The 17,654-nt window shown below is 38.6% G+C and overlaps 1 protein-coding gene across 3 annotated transcripts in view; it reads left to right on the top strand.

Moving 5' to 3' along the window:
- The window catches only part of MAPKBP1 (mitogen-activated protein kinase binding protein 1), a 169,383-nt gene that overhangs the window by 112,031 nt on the left and 39,698 nt on the right, over positions 1-17,654 (top strand). For all 3 annotated transcript variants that reach the window (XM_058162031.1, XM_058162033.1, XM_058162032.1), the window contains 5 exons: positions 101-222; positions 7,951-8,026; positions 9,748-9,859; positions 11,006-11,069; positions 11,809-11,934. In XM_058162031.1, the coding sequence (XP_058018014.1) occupies positions 101-222; positions 7,951-8,026; positions 9,748-9,859; positions 11,006-11,069; positions 11,809-11,934 (500 nt within the window). The remainder of the gene's footprint in view (positions 1-100; positions 223-7,950; positions 8,027-9,747; positions 9,860-11,005; positions 11,070-11,808; positions 11,935-17,654) is intronic.

The following is a 17,654-nucleotide window of genomic DNA, read 5'->3' as shown; positions in this document are numbered from 1 at the left end:
AGTTCCCTCGAGGTGGGGGGGGAAATATTGTACATGTGCACTGATACTATTTGATTAAATATTGTGGAGGTGTCATTACTATTGTATTTCTTGCGTTTAGACAAATGATGGGGTTCACTTTACTCGTACACATCATGTTGTTAGGAAGACTACTCTTTATGATATGGATGTGGACCCTAACTGGAAATATGCTGCTATTGGATGCCAAGACCGTAACATCAGGTCAGTTTTTTCAGGGGGTACAGGTAAATACTTTACTTTATTGATTAGCCCTTGGGCCATATCAAAGTACAAAGTTCCAAACACGAATTATTACTAAAATCTGATATAAACAATTTAAAATGGAATTGGATAAAATACAATTTAAAATGAAATTGGAATAAAATACAATTTAAAATGAAATTGGAATAAAATACAGTTTAAAATGGTAGCTTTGATTAGCCCATAGCCTATATCAAAGCACAAGGTGCAAACACATATCACCAGTAAAATCTTATACAAACAATTTAAAATAAGAGTAGGGTAAAATATAATAGTTATAGGATACGATACAATATAATTTAATACATAAATATTATAAAATAGAATAAATAAATAGAATAGTTATAGGATAAGATACAATATAATTTAATACATAAATATTTAAAATAGAATAAAATGACATAAAATTATATTTCGGTATCACCCTTACAGTCTACCCCGATCAGTCCCACGTATGCAGATCTCAACCGAACCATTTTGTTTAAGTACTGTATTGTGTTAAATGTTATTTTCAGGTTCTGCCACATATAAAGTAAGTTGTTTTGATATGGGGATCCCAATGGGTCATTCATTTGGTATATGGACCAAGGTAATCAGGTCAGTTCATAAATCATAATAGAAGCTTCCTAGTTCAAATGTAGCTGGAAAGCTTATATTTTTAAAAGTATATTATTAGAAGGAAATTAAATTTTGACCTAGCTAGGATATGTCAATTTCACAGACATGTTGCCTAGATATTCTATTAAACCTAAAATAATCTTTCTTTGTTTTTCTGAGGAGACACGTGTAACTTTCACCTTATTTTTTAAAAGAGACTTTTATGTGTTCAATAATTTTTCCCCATAGAAGTTAAAGTTATGACTTTGAACATTTTGATATTGTCTTATCCTCATGATTTGGAGCAAGCATCACCAAATCCACTGTACCTATCTCTGAATAGGTATATCTAGGATTCCAATGTACAAGTAGTTCTTGACTTACAATCACAATTGGGACTGGAATCTTGGTTGTTGAGTGAAGTGGTCATTACGTTAGACATCCATGTGATTGCTTTGCTTAATGACATCCATGTGATTGCTTTGCTTAATGACTGAAATCCCAATCGGATTGCTTTGCTTAATCACTGAAATTGTTGTGGTTTTTAAGCAATGCCCAGGTTATTAAGCAGATAGAACAAAAGAGCTGCCTGCTGAAGGATTTCAGCTCCCTTCCATATGTGGAGGGCAACTCCTCCAAAGGGCTGCAGAAATGGAGCAATGATCTTTAGGATTTGTGCTTCAATTCTGCAGCCATGGGAAGGTATTCAGCTCCCCTCTATGTGCAGAAGAAAAGTCCTCCGCCAGGCAAATGTGGAGATAAGACCCTTAAGATCTTAGCTCTGTTTCTGTAGCCTGGAGAAAGAGTTCAACTATCCTAGACAGGCAGCTCCTTAAGGCAATCCCCAAGGATGAGAGTGAATCTTATCTGCAGATGGCCCAGCTTGCAACCTTCCCTGCCAGCTTCCCTATTGACTTTCTGGGGAAGCCGGCAGAGAAGATTGCAACTGGAAATTACATGATCATGGAATGCCTGGCAACTGGTCAAAGTGCGAACAGGTTGCAAAGCATCTGAAATGCAATTATGTGACTGCAAGGTGTGTTTGTGATGTTTTATGATGGAAGTACATTTGAGGTACCTTGGTTTAGAATGTTTTGTCCTATGATGCACTGTTTTGCCTAGTTAGGCATGAGTTGTTGTCGTACAGAGACAGAGGTATTTTTTTAAAGAGATATACAAATTCATTGAGATAAAGGTATTTTTTTTTTAAAGTTTTATTTTCATTTTCCAACAACCTATTCAATATACAGTCTCTTATTCAACATTAGTCATTAAATTTTCATTTGTTACTTATTCGGACCTGCCCAGCTACCACTTCCTTCCTTAACAAACCTTTCCTCCTCCCTTCTCTACTTTCTTCTACTTTCTTCATCCTTCCTCTCCTTCACTTTTCTACGTCCTCTCCTCTTTCCCTACTCTTCTCTTCCACCCTTTCTAACCCTCTCTCTTTCCCCTTTCTTCTTCCTCTCCTTTCCCCCTTTTCTACCTCTCTCTTCCCTACCTACTTTCTTCCTTCACTCCCTCCTCTCCCTCTTCATTCCCTTCTGAAATGGCAGCTGAGCAGCCCCGCTTTCATTTCAAATTATTTCTATTTCTTAATTACATATCTTCAATCATTCCTTTACATTGATCCTTCATCTCCCCTCTCCCCTTCCCCTCTCCCCTCCCACCCCGAGACTTCCCAGAACAGAGTACAGGGTATAAAATTAACAATCATAAATTAAAATACAACATAAGTCAAATCCATAGTCACTCCTCTCTCTAAGACCTTAACTCCCTTCCAAAACAGAAAAGTACATTCTTCTTCCAGTCCATTATATATCAGTCCATTCCACTCCTAAAATCTTCAGAATCTTCCAATTAAGTTAGTATTTCCAGTTCATCAATAAAATATCTTCATCAATTAAGACCAAATATATCTCCAATCTTCATTGATCAAGACCAAAACGATATTCCATCTTCCAGTATTCATCAGAAATTCTTCTATAATATACCTTTCTTCCTTAAACAGTATCCCAAATATAATTCATATTTCCAGCTTAAATTCTTAAATTTTTATCCAATCTCCAAAAGTAAACAATATTCTATCTTCTCATATCTTTAATATCACTTACATAAATCAAATAACATTGCTAATATTAATATTTCATACATCTGTCAGATAACATTATTAAAATTATAACTTATAGCCAAAATATATCAATTATAACAAATTCTATTTAACCAGATACCAACATTACATCCATAAATTTTTCTATCCTCCAAGGGTTAAACAATATTCCATCTTCCCATTCCTTTATACCTCACATATATCAAATAGTGATATACCTAAAATATGTCAGTTATAAAAATTAAACCCTATATATATATATATTAAAAAAAAAAAAGATACCATCAAAATCACATCTTAAGCATTCTCCTTCCCCTTGTCTTCTATCTTACACATTTCCTTACACATTTTCAATCTCCAAAAATATCACTTACCGTATATACTCGAGTATAAGCCGAGTTTTTCAGCACGTTTTTGTGCTGGCGCCGGCTTATACTCGAGTCATCTCGATGTGCCGGGAACCCCGCACAGGAGACGCCAAAGAGGCGGCGAGATCGTCCGGCGGGATTTGCCCAAGGCTGAGCAGTTCGCCGCGCGGACCTGAGCCAAGCCGGTCCCAGTCCAGCCGAACGGTGAAAGCGGAGCGGGTCCGCAGTAACTCCCGCCAGGCTGTGCAGCGAAGAAACCATTTAAAAGCCCGCCAGGCTGCTCTTCTCCTCCGTGCTTCAGAAGTTGGGCTTTTAAATGGTTTCTTCGTGGCACAGCCTGGCGAGTTACTGCGACCGCTCGCTTTCACCGTTCGGCTGGACTGGGACCGGCTTGGCTCGGGTCGCAGTAACTCCGCCAGGCTGTGCCACGAAGAAACCATTTAAAAGCCCAACTTCTGAAGCACGGAGGAGAAGAGAAAGCCCTGGCGGGGCTTTTAAATGGTTTCTTCGGCACAGCCTGGCGAGTTACTGCGACCGCTCGCTTTCACCGTTCGGCTGGACCAGGACCGGCTTGGCTCGGGTCGCAGTAACTCCGCCAGGCTGTGCCACGAAGAAACCATTTAAAAGCCCAACTTCTGAAGCACGGAGGAGAAGAGAAAGCCCTGGCGGGGCTTTTAAATGGTTTCTTCGCGGCACAGCCTGGCGGAGTTACTGCGACCGCTCGCTTTCACCGTTCGGCTGGACCAGGACCGGCTTGGCTCGGGTCGCGGTAACTCCGCCAGGCTGTGCCACGAAGAAACCATTTAAAAGCCCAACTTCTGAAGCACGGAGGAGAAGAAGAAAGCCCTGGCGGGGCTTTTAAATGGTTTCTTGGCACAGCCTGGCGAGTTACTGCGACCAGCTGCGGTCCCGTCCAGCCGAACGGTGAAAGCAGAGCGGCGCTCGGCATGTCGCCTTCACCGTTCGGCTGGACTGGGACCGGCTTGGCTCGGGTCCCCGCGGCGGGGCGGGGGAGCCGACTTTGGCCCTTTAGCAAGGAGGAAGGTGGGAGGGAAGCGGAGCTGCCGGCTGTGGCGCTCCGCTCGGAGCCGCCGCCGCCGCCACCTGGAAGAGGGAGGAGGTGACCTTCACGCGCGGAGAGGGTGGGGGATGGGGGTTGAGGCGTGCAAGAGGCGGCGTGGAGGAAGAGGAGGAGGCGACGGCCCCGCCGGGACAGCGCAGCTTCTAAGACCAGCCCACGCTCCGAAGAGGGAAAGGGAGCGAGTGGGTGGGTGGCTGGGACGAGACCCCCACCACAAACACACACACAGCCGGTCGGACGGCGCGGTTCCTTTCTCTACTCTCTCTCGCTCTGCGTCAAGGCGCTGGAAGGGGGCGGAGAGCGCGAAACAGCAGCAGGAGCAGCCGGCGCTCGCCTTCGCTTCCTCCTCCTCCTCCTCCTCCTTTCGTGGCGGGCTGCTTCCAAGTCTGGAAATCTGTTTTGGGAAGTGGTGGTGCAGTGCGGCAGTTCAGCCCTGTCGGCCGGGGGAAGGAGGCGGTGGATCGGATTCTCGCGCCACACCGAAGTCGGCTGGAAAGCTTGCTGCTTCTTCTTCTTTTTTGCTTCTCTCCCCCCACCCACTCTTTTCTGCTCTCTTGCAACGTTGCTGCAGCTCCTCGGCTCCTTTTCCCGGCGCCCCAGAAGGCTCGAGCCTCTGCTGCCGATTGAATACTAAAATAAAATAAAAGAGCGGAGAAGAGCAGGCGCCGCTTTTGGTGTCCGTGTCCCTGTCGCCGCCCGGCAGGACGCGTTTAAAAAAGGGTGGGGAGTTGAAAGAGGCTGCCTCTTGGTTACCTCAACATCCATTCCAGAGCCGCTAAAAGAGCGGCTGCTTGGCCCGCCCTGGTTGGGGAACGGGCACAAAAAAAGGGTCCCTGGTGACCCAGATTTCATCCTAGCCCCATTGACTGGCCCCTTTGACTCGATAGGATTTAGCTGACGGATTGTTAAACAGCTCGCACCTTTCTTCTGGGGAGAGAAGTCACTCTAATAAATATTGGGAGCTGTTTTCAAGGAAACATAGGGGTCCACCTTCTGCCCACAAGAAATGTAGGGAAATGCCACCATTCCCAGCCTTCTGAGCACATCAGCTTATCCTGGCAGAGGATGAGGAAAGTCGCATTTCAAAGCCTTTGGAAATCACCAGCTTGGAAAAAGCTAAATTATGTAGGGCTATTCAGCTACAACTTCGTGTTTAAGTTTTGTCTTTTGAAGCGAGATAATGATAGCTAGCTAGCTAGCTAATTAGATAGATAGATAGATAGATAGATAGATAGATAGATAGATAGATAGATAGATAGATAGATAGATAGATTAGAAAGAAAACAGAACAAAAAAACAGAATAATAGAGTTGGAAGGGACCTTGGAGGTCTTCTAGTCTAACCCCTGCTTACGCAGGAAACCTTATACCACTTCAAATGCTTATCCAATATCTTCTTAAAAACTTCCAGTGTTAGAGCATTCACAACTTCTGGAGGCAAGTTGTTCCACTGGTTAATTGTTCTAACTGTCAGGAAATTTCTCCTTAGTTCTAGGTTGCTTCTCTCCTTGATTAGTTTCCACCCATGCTTCTTGTCCTGCCCTCAGGTGCTTTGGAGAATAGTTTGATTCCCCCTTCTTTGTGGCAGCCCCTGAGATATTGGAATGTTCCTATCATGTCACCCCTAAACTAGACATACCCAGTTCACATGCCCCGTGAGACATCTTGCTTGCATGTCACACACACGCACCGCTCGCTGGGAAAAAAAAAAAGGATGGATGGATGGATGGAAGGAAGGAAGGAAGGATGGATTGATGGATGGAGGCGACTGCTTTGAAGCGCAACCCTTCTCCCGCAACTAAGGGGGGGGGTCAATGTTTTCCCCAATCCTAGGGTGTGGGGAAACAGTCATTTTTTCTTCCCCCCTAGTCTCTCCCGAGATCGCACTGCAGCGCCCATCATCCCCAGCCGGCAATCTGAGCTCGTGCCATCGATGTGGTCCTTGAACTTCCCCCTCCTTGTTTCTAACCCAGCCTAGGATGGCCGGCGTGGAGGGTATGGTGGTGGTAAACGACCAGGAGAAAGCTTTCGCTCTTTTCGAGAGGTCCTCTTGGAAGGCTGCCTTGGAAAGGGAAAGTGGGAGGGGCAGAGATTTCTCCTCAAAGGTCCCCTTGGAAGGCTGGGTTGGAAAGGGAAAGTGGGAGGGGCAGAGATTTCTTCCTCTCGGGTCCCCTTGGAAGGCTGGGTTGGAAAGGAAAGTGGGAGGGGCAGAGATTTCTTCCTCGGGTCCTTCTAGAGTCCTTGAGAAACTGATATCATACAAGGTTAATAAATTATACTCCTCCTCCTCATTGATGAGTTTTTCATCCTGAAATTGATTGAAACATTGTACCATCATATGCTGCCATAGTATAGTGTTAACAACATCTGTAAAGATGATATATGAGCATGACACTAAGTTTTTTCTATATTTCCCCCTTTATTGAAAAACTTCCATCATGCTTCTTTCTGAAAACAAAGGTCATTATAATATACCTCATTATATATTTGATTTGATGATATTTCAGTTAATAAATACCATTTAAGGTGTTAAGCTTCTTTCTTTTCAGCAGCAAAGTGAATTACAACTTTAAAGAACTTTATTACTTTATATTCATTTATTTTAAGTATAGATTTTAGATTTTTAAACAAATATGTTTAGAGCTTTTATATCTTTCAAGTTATTCAAATTATCCCCTCAGCAGGTATATAATGGCATCCAATTCCAATATCATGTTGGGGCTTTTGAGCAAGGGAGGAGGAACGCGAGCACCGCCTTTCGCGCTGGCATTCCGGGATTTCCCTTTGTTTAGAGCTGGGAATCCTCCTTCCCCCTTTTGCACTTTTATTGTTTTTCGTTCAAATAAATATTCATGTTATTTTACTTGGCTCTATCTTTATTTTTTACATTGACCAGTAGCTGCCTCATTTCCCACCCTCGGCTTATACTCGAGTCAATAGTTTTTCCCAGTTTTTTGTGGTAAAATTAGGTGCCTCGGCTTATATTCGGGTCGGCTTATACTCGAGTATATACGGTACATAAATCAAATAACATTGCAAATATTAATATTTCTTCAATTTACCTTACATCTATCAAATAACATTATTAAGATTATAACTTATATCCAAAATATATCAATTATAACAATTAAATTCTATTTAACCAGATACCAACATTACATCCATAAATTTTTCTATCCTCCAAGGGTTAAACAATATTCCATCTTCCCATTCCTTTATACCTCACATATATCAAATAATGATATACCCAAAATAAGTCAGTTGTAAAAATTAAACCCTATATATATATGTTAAAAAAAGAAAATACCATCAAAATCACATCTTAAGCATTCTGAGATAAAGGTATTTTTGTTAGCTATGAGCAGCTATGTGGAATTCATACATTCAGCATTCAGGTGTATGAACAACATTTTACTCATTTTGATAATTTTCCAGAGACGTTTTGCTGGTTGCTGTAAAACACAAATATATAGCTTTGATTTGATTTAAGAGTAGAGAAGTTTCTTTTTACTGTATGTCTGAATTTCTTCTTAGGATTTTCAACATCAGCAGTGGGAAGCAAAAGAAACTATACAAGGGATCTCAAAGTGAAGATGGCACTCTAATTAAAGTAAGGCCTTTGTTAACTACGCCACAACAAATTGTGTCGTATTCCATCTTATTCTCTATACCCCATTTCCTTGTTTTATGGCTGTTATGCTCTTCCAGCTTAACATTCTAATTGGAGAGTAAGATTTTAAGTTAGCTCTATCTCATATGGAATACTTAACATCCTGCAGTATGGCATTTTCTGATGGATTTGTGTAAGCTACAAAATGGTTCATAGATTGGCGAAGCATTCCAGCTGCAAATTAAAGAAAAGAAAAGCAAATTCATGAAGACAAAAGAGAGCAAAATCGATGTCTAGTCTCCCAGAAATTAGCTGAGCTTCATAAATTTCACATTTTGAATCCTTCTGCACTAACAATGGAAGAGCATATGAATAATGGCTTAGAGAAGTTCTTTAATCTAAGCCTTTTTTTAAAAAAGCAGCAGCTGTGTCTAATTTCCCTGTTGTTGTTCTCAACTGACCCATATACATAAAAATCTGATTGTGCTGCATAAGCAATATTTAATGCATAGGCATTCTTCTCATTGTATATGGAGCCTTACAAATCCTGGAACTCTCCCTCCAAGAACTTGGGAGGTTCCTGCGTACTATATGTGACAGTTTTATGATTGCTTTTTTTCAGCACCTGAAGTTGTTTTCTAGTTTGAAGATTCCCAGAATTTCTTCCAGGAAAAAAAATAATTCCTGGCAGCAGTGTGTTCCTAAAATATTTCCACAAGAGATCAGGGAAGGAGGAGTTTATGCCTAAATTAGTCTATGTATCCTTGGATGGTTCTTTCATTTTCTAATCAACACAGATAGCAGTAATATAAGTGCTTTTTCAAGAGGCAACTGGACTTTCTGGTTTTTCTTTGAAGATGTTTTGCTTCTCATCCAAGAAGCTTCTTCAGCTCTGACTGAATGGTGGGGAATGGAAGGATTTATTATACTTCTTTTATACTCTTTTAAATCCTTCCATTCCCCATCATCCAGTTGAAGAAGCTTCTTGGATGAGAAGCAAAATGTGTTCAAAGCAAAATGTGTTCAAAGAAAAAACCAGAAAGTCCAGTTGCTTTTGAAAAAGCACCTTTGGGACAACCATGACCTGGATGACTGAGAAGCTCCATAGACACTTAATATAGAAACAAACTTAACATTTCAGATAGTAAAATGCATTCATGAAACTACATATTTTGTTATGTTTGTGATCTGGTGTTTTATATATAACTTTATAACAGCAGATGTGTTTGATTGTGCTCTTATTCATACATAAGGGTCATGTTTTCACCTAATGCATTAATTACAAATATAAGTTGAAGGAACCATCATTTGTCAGAAACCTGCATCACGAATTATGCAGGCCTTTGATGAGTTGCAAATAAAGACATTGCATTGATTTACCTTTTAATAAAGATAAACACATAGATCCAAGCTGGCTTAATTTTCTGGCTTGAATCCACTCTGGGTTTTGCATAATCAGAGTGGGGAAAACTGGTGTGGTTGCAAATACAGATTGCAACATAAAACAGCCTTTCCCAACCTGGTATTCCCAGATGTTTTGAGCTAATTGTATTTTCCCAGGACGGGTGTAGCTGGCATGAAATATGAAAGAGCCATTAAAATACAGAGTGTTTGTTCTTAGCACTTACCAAAACCGCACATATTCAATTTCCTAAAGCCTAGAAATTATACCACAAATAACCATACATGTTTTTTTTCCCCTTTCTCTGTTGCTTGTTCAGGTACAAATGGATCCTTCTGGTCTGTACATTGCAACCAGTTGTTCTGACAAGAACCTTTCTATCTTTGATTTCTATTCAGGCGAATGTGTAGCCACAATGTATGGGCACTCAGGTAATGCAAAAATATGCTTTCAAAGAGAGTTAAAGTTTTGGGTGGGAAGGAAGTTTGGAGAGGCAAGTGTAGCAACCGGCTCCAGGTTACACTCCTGGTTTTGTTTGTTGGAAATTGTGCAGTTGTGAAACTGAGTCCTTCCGGTGTAGAAATAGTGTTCGGTTGCATCAAGGATCCTCCCACCCCCCCAGCCCGAAACTGGAAATGATTGTGGGTTTCTCATTTTGAAAGATAAAATCCAGATGTTAAATGATAGAAGCAGTTTTGATTTAATGAGATATGTAGATGCTTTGGTGGATTGAGATGATAGCTGTGTTTATAAAAATATTTTTTTAAAAAAAAACCTAGACCAATGGAATATTTTAAGAATAGATTTATCCTCTGCTTTTTGGCTGAAGACCTCAAAACAGCTCTTAATGGTAATAATATATAATAAATACATTACAAACTGTATCCTTAGAACAAGACAGTTTTGTGCAGGTACCTACTGTTGAATGTGCCTTCTGTTCCTTCTGCAGGACAGTTGTTGGCCAGTGGCTTTGTTCAGAATAGCCCTGCAGGAGGCAGCCACATGGCAGTCCCTTTGTCCCCCTCCCTAGCTGCCCTCTTAGTAGTCCTTCAGACTTGAACTCTGGGTTTGAAGTACAGGTAATCCTCAACTTACAACCACAGTTGAGCCCAGAATTTCTGTTGTTGAGTGAGGCATTTGTTAAGAGAGTTTTGACCTTTTATGACCTTTCTTGCCACAGTTGTTAAGTGACTCGCTGATAAGTTAGTAACCTGGTTGTTAAGTGAATCTGGCTTCCCCATTGACTTTGCTTGTTAGAAAGTCACAAAAGGGGGGTCGTGTGACTTTGGGGCACAGCAACAGTTATAAGTATGAACCAGTTGCCAAGCATCTGAATTTTGATCACATGATCTTGGAGATGCTGTAAACATTATAGCTGTGAAAAACAGTCATAACTCACTTTTTTCTTTGCCATTGTAATTTGAATGGCCACTAAATGAACTGTTGTAAGTCGAGGACTACCTGTATGTGTAAAGATCATGAGAAGAAATGTCAAGGATCTCCAAGCTACCACATGGTTGTTGTTTTGCACCAGGAAATTTTAAAAACTGTTTGGTTTGTTCTTCCGATTTTTACAGAGATCGTAACTGGGATGATGTTCAGTAATGACTGTAAACACTTGATTTCAGTCTCTGGTGACAGGTATGGGAAAGGATATTCTTTATTTAAATTTCATCTGTAAAATGAAACTTAGCATTTCCCATTTTAAACAGTGGAGATGGATTCGGACATTAATTTTTAAATGAGAGTTTTTGGGTAACAATTCTACTGCTTCGCTTTCTGCTTTACACTCCTGGTCATTAAGTTTCAAATTAAAATGGAGATTCCTTAAGTCTGAAAAGAGGATGTGAAATGCTGCTTTCTTGAGCTGAACAACTGACAGGCCATATATGCTCTTCACCTGAGTCATTTTTATGGCTTTCAAGGCCTTCCAAGATTACGCTGTTGAAATCTAGAACCCAAATACTGATTTGCTGTTGTGCATTTGCTGGATTCATTTAGGGAGGAACAGTAAAAATAAGTATTTCAATGTATCTATTTTCCACTTGTCTATGGGTCCTGCAAAGCTCCCATTTAAGCACCATTATGTGACACCATTGCCATACTTTCCAAATGATGTAACTTTTTAATGAAAGTTTCATCTTTTATATAAAGAGTTGCCTGATCTAAAGTAAAAAGTATATTGAAATGGAGAATGAAACTTAAATCTAGAAGATTATAATTTTTGAAGTACTAGCATAAAAATAGGAAGCCTAAAGATGAATACTGTCCATAGTGGAATGAGTATGGAATAGGGGGATACTTTATGGAATTTAAGGTATATAGACAACAGGCTATGATGCCTGGATAAAAATGAATATTTTCCCCTTTCTGCTTTCAGCTGTATTTTCATTTGGCGTCTGAGTTCTGAGATGACCATCAATATGCGTCAGCGGCTGGCTGATATGAAGCAAAGGGGAAAACAAGCAGAAAAAACTCAACCAGGCAAAACAGCCGGTCTGACCAGGTATGACATAGTGTTAGTATCGCTTTTAGTTCATAAAAAGTTTTCTGACTGGATCGTATAGTATTATGACAGGTATACTAAATAAATACTGTATTTATTATTACAACATATTGACGTTTTTGGTGGCAATTTTAATACGAGAATATATATATATGAAGAATATATGTGTGTGTGTGTGCATATATGTGTGTATATATACGTGTGTGTGTGTGTGTGTGTGTGTGTGTGTGAGAGAGAGAGAGAGAGAGAGAGAGAGAAGATATATGAAGACAAATCCGTCTATTCAAGTTTCAGTTTCTTATTTTTCCAGGTTCAATTTTGTTTAATGCTATTTCTAGATCTGGTCAATGAATTATTCTTTTTAAATGTTTACAAAAATGAATATGCATTTATCTGGATATAAATTCAAATATGTATTATTTGGATATAGATTCAAATTATTCAAATCCAAGGAATTATTTGGATATAGGTTAAAATATAAATTATTTGGATATAGATTTAGAGTCAATATTAGAGCCAGTTACATATTTGCCTTTTTAAGTCATATTTTTTAAAAGTCTTTGTGCACTGTTTATTAAGATTTTTGCTTTCTTTATACATTTTTATATACCTTTTTTCTGTACACATTTGTAATCTTTTTTTTTCTGGAGAACTTACTAAATTTAAAAATGCACAACATTACATTTTGCTCTGTACGTTAGTTCAAGAAACAGGAATTGAGTAACTTTCTTTTAAAACACAAAATGACTTGATTGAAAAACCTGATTTGATTCAGAGTTGTGAATCAGTTGGAGGAACATGTTTATGTACACTAGTTATCCAAACTGTCAATTTTAGATCTTCCAACTGTTTGCGTTTTAAAATCAATTCAGTAAGAGACTCAGCTGAATCTTATTCAAATCACATTTCTGAACATGATGAATTAAATGACCCTGTCAAGCAAACGAATGAATGAATGAAGCAAGGAAGGAAGGAAGGAAAGGAAGGAAAGGAAGGAAGGAAGGAAGCAAGCAAGCAAGCAAGCAAGCAAGCAAGCAAGCAAGCTTCAGCTTCAGCTTCAATTGCAACAATACACGAGCGCACAATAGATTTAAACTTAATGTTAACCGCTCCAATCTTGACTGCAGAAAATATGACTTCAGAAACAGAGTTGTTAATACTTGGAATACATTACCTGACTCTGTGGTCTCTTCCCAAAATCCCCAAAGCTTCAACCAAAAACTGTCTACTATTGACCTCACCCCATTCCTAAGAGGTCTGTAAGGGGCGTGCCTAAGAGCACAAACGTGCCTACCGTTCCTGTCCTATTGTTTCCTTTCGTTATATCCAATTAATATAGTTATTAGTTACATATATATGCTTATATATTGTATAGTTATTTCATGCTTATGGTTATATATACTGTGTGACAAAAATAAATAAATAAAAATTAGATAGATAGATAGATAGATAGATAGATAGATAGATAGATAGATAGATAGATAGATATGGTTATTTTTCATATTTAGAACTATGTAAAGGGAAACTAAGTTGGATGCTCTCATCCTTTCAACTAGGTGCTTGCTTCTTCTCATTTTCTTTAAACATTCTTAATAAGCCTTTATCCTGAATTCTGTTGCAGATAGTTCATGTATATGGTGTGATCCAAATATCTGTTCTACGTACAGAAAAACAAATAGTATTTCTTAAATACTTGTGCTCAGGACATAAAACATGCATGTTAGCAGTTACTGGGGTTTATTTTAGAGTGAAAAAAATTCCAGTTGCACACAGACTTACAGAAGTCAGGAAAAATAAAAAATAAAAGTAAGTGACGAGGGGGCTTTTTGTGTCAAAATTAATTTACATGGATATGAGAAACAGGGATAATTGGCCCCTCAAGATAGATGTTCTATTTGCTGATATATATTGTTGTCCCGGAATCCCATTATGTCCATTTATTATACTTCAGCTCTATTTTAATTTTTAATCCTCCACGAGTCATCCAGGGTCACTGGTATGACATTGAGTAAATAAATACACCAGTGGTGGAATTCAATTTTTTTTACTACCAGTTCTGTGGGCATGGCTTGGTGGGCACAGCTTGGTGGGCGTGGCAGGGGAAGGATACTGCAAAATCCCCATTCCCACTGTACTCTAGAGGGAAGATATTGCAAAATCTCCATTCCCACCCCACTCTGGGGCCAGCCAGAGGTGGTATTTGCTGGTTCTCCAAACTACTCAAAATTTCTGCTACCGGTTCTCCAGAACTTGTCAGCACCTGCTGAATTTCACCCCTGAAATACACGCTTCCTAATCAAAGTTTTCCTTAAACTATTTTGTGAAAAGTATTTAACTTCTTTTAAAAATAATGCCAACCATAGCCTGTTGGGATTCTTATCATCTAAACTGAAGGTTTCCCAGGTGTAACGGGGAGTGGGCAACCAGGTTGGGTATGTTCAAAAGAGGTGCTCAATCTGACATAGATTTGAGATAAGCTTGACACTTTCTAATCCTGAGTTATTGCTGAAATTAAAAACCCTGTAATACCTTTTCCTCTATGTTCTTATTTAGCTTGGGAGAAGCCTGTTGAAGCCAAAAATTCTGGAGCTGTGGATCACTGTTCTTTTTATAGCAAGCTCTTCACCATCCTAGCAGCTGCATTGCTCTGCTTTTTTTAAGGCCCAGCTTGTATCAGACACTCCTGGTTTCTTGTCAGTATCGCAAGGCTTGTTAATCACATGCTATTGGCTAGAAAGTTGCATCTGAGGCATACCAGCCCAACAGCTGGTTGGAAAACAGGTCTGACCTCTTTGATTAAGCTGGATCCATTCTGTTTGGCCAGCTTCTGTTTCTAGGTTGGTTCTGGTTTTGCTGTACAAGAAGAGATCAGAGAAGCCCACTTGCCGAAAGAATGTAAGCCATTATGAGAGCATCACTATGTGGGGCTGAAACACTGAAAACTGTGTGTGATGTTGTGCGAGTGAATTTGATTTTGAAAACAAGTATTTAAATTAAGGTTGCTGCTTGGCAGATATGATTGAGTTTATCTTTTTAGTTTCATTGCTTTAACTTGGTGTACAATAAAGATGATGATGCATGTTGTTGGAGAGTCCAGATATATGTTTGGAGAGTGTCATAAGATGAACCAGGCATTTTGAGCTTTTTAGAAAGTTGTAGGGATAAGGATGTTATATGAAATGATAAAAGTAAAATAAAAATAAAATAAGGCCTCTGAAAAGTCATGGGTTCATTTGTTCAAACGATGATCTGAATTTTGTGCTGTTGCTCTTCTATCACATGTGGCTTCTCATTTTTAGATCGTACTTTTTACTTTGATGACTGATATAGAAATAATGATTGCATTTGTCCCTATTGATTTGAGACTGTAAAGCATTTTTTTTTAAAAAAAAGTTGCACTAATTATACGTATTACTTTAGAGAGGGCTGCAAACACTTTGAAGTGTATATAAGTAAGTGCTATTGCTATTATTCTGCTGAGCCAAAAAGAATCAGAGGTTGATGCTTTTCTCTTTCTTTTCCCCTTTCTCCTACACTTTTTTCTTTCTCTTCCCCTCTCTTATATTCTTATTATTTTCTTTTTTCTTTGTATTTCTGTATTTTATATTTTGATAAACTAATAAATTTTGGGGGGAAAATGGCACTTATGGATCCAGTATGTTGGTGGAACTCTAGTTTTAATTGCTCACAGGGGAGAGAATATTCAGAATATTTTCACTAGAGAAAAAAATGGATTATGAGCATTTTTTTTGTTATTCAGTTCTCTCCATTCTTGCAATTCCATAACTGCCAGGGCAATATCTCATCAAAGGTTGCAGGAAAAGGGTGGGATTTGCATTCTTGCCTCTTCTCATTTCAGTAAGTGGCAAAACTACACAATAAATCCTCCTGACTGCAAGAAGCTTTTTGTAGGTGCATTTTTTTAATATTAGAACAAATAGGAAACTGAGAAATTAAGCAGAATGAGGATGTGGCGAGGAGTGCATGACTCAATGTCACATTCCCAAATCTCCAAAGTATGGTTTGAAGGATTGAGCTGATAATTACTCTTCCAGGTTGTTGTGGCAAAATGCTTAGCTGATGGTCATTAAACATTGCAAGGACCTCTTTCTTCTACTTTTATAAGATTTTTTTACCCCTTTCTTTAAATGCTTTATTGAGACTTAAGATTCTTGGTGGATTCTTTTCTGAATTCTTGAACTGTTCTTCATAAGAGTTACGGGGAGAAAGAGAGAGACTGAGTTACTTTTGTGTAGGTTGTAGGTTCCACAAAAAATCTGGTCTTGCAGAGTTTTTAAAAGTGTTGCAATTCAAAATGAAGTTATAATAGCAAAATTTTTTTGACAAAAATGACATTTAAACAGATAAATTATATCATTGATTTTGTTAGTCCTACATTAGTATTAGAATTCTTTATTAGCCAAGGGTGATTTGGACACACAAGAAATTTGTCTCCGGTGCAAATTTCTCAGTGTACATACGAGCAATAAGTGATAAATCATGATTATAATCATTGTAAAAATATATTCATCATAAATTATAAGATACAACCATAGGATACTAAATAAGCAATCAACATAAATCATACTAGGATATACTAAGTAAACAATATAAATCACAAGATACAAGCAAAAAAAGTTATGGTCAAAAGAAAATGAGATAAGTAGTAGGGAAAAGGAGAATAATAATAGAAGAATAAGTTCGCCTTTTCTAGAAAACAAATCATGCTCCTGGTAGAGCACTAGAAAGTCATCTCTTTTAAAAAAAAAAATTAACGAAGTGCATCTTTAAAAAATACATAAAATATACATACGCTCAAATTTTATGGATAATACCAATAATTAAAATATAAACATTATGAAGGAAAACAGCAGCAGCAACAAAATACTTTGTTGATCTTAGTGTTTAAAGAACGTGTCTTTTGAGGGGGTTTCCAAAGTTTAATCAAATACTAAAAAGAAAGATGGTGTATTCTGTGCTTTTTTTCCTTTCTGAGTCAAGACTCAAGAGGCATTACTGGTGGGCCTCTCCTTGTTTTTAAAAGGAGCCATCCTTCCCTATCTCCTGAAAAGGAAGGGACTGTGTTAATCGCACTCTGTCCCTGGCTGAGGACATCTCTCCCTTATGGGGCTATGGACTGATAATGTGGCCTGAAGAGTTGACTGGCAGCTACAATCACAGTGACATTTACAATTATGGCAACACTTACTATTTATTTCCTTCTAATCCTTTATATTTTTAAACTTAAGCAATGCATCAGCAAAATGAAAAAGCAATACAATATTAGAAACACAGAGTCGCAGAGAATATAATGGTACGTTTGTATTCTTTAAAAAAACCTCAGTATTTCTGTCAAGAAGACATTGGTAGCCATAGGAATAATCTAGTGAAAATTACTTCTTTCATATAACTCAAAAATTGTATGTGAGTAAAATAAGTCCTTTTAGGGTTTTGTTTTTTTGTTATGTCCATTTTCCAGTTAGTGTTCTTTCCCACATTTTAAAATAGCATAGTTTGAAAGACAGGCATACTTTGTTTTCCAGTATTTTGCGGTAGAAAATCTGTTATAGAGTAACAATGTAATTTCATTTATTATTACAGTTTCTTTGGTACTATATTAGAAAAAATAGGTAGCATATCCACACCTGACTTACTTACCCAAGGATGCAATTTCTTCAAGTATTTCTATGTTAATACCTTATGTGTAGTGTTTTTTTTTT

Source organism: Ahaetulla prasina, chromosome 1 (genome assembly GCF_028640845.1).
Source record: "Ahaetulla prasina isolate Xishuangbanna chromosome 1, ASM2864084v1, whole genome shotgun sequence".
In the NCBI taxonomy this organism is placed as follows: Eukaryota; Metazoa; Chordata; class Lepidosauria; order Squamata; family Colubridae; genus Ahaetulla; species Ahaetulla prasina.
The sequence above is the reverse complement of the archived record's forward strand: the minus strand, read 5'-3'. Positions and strand labels throughout refer to the sequence as shown.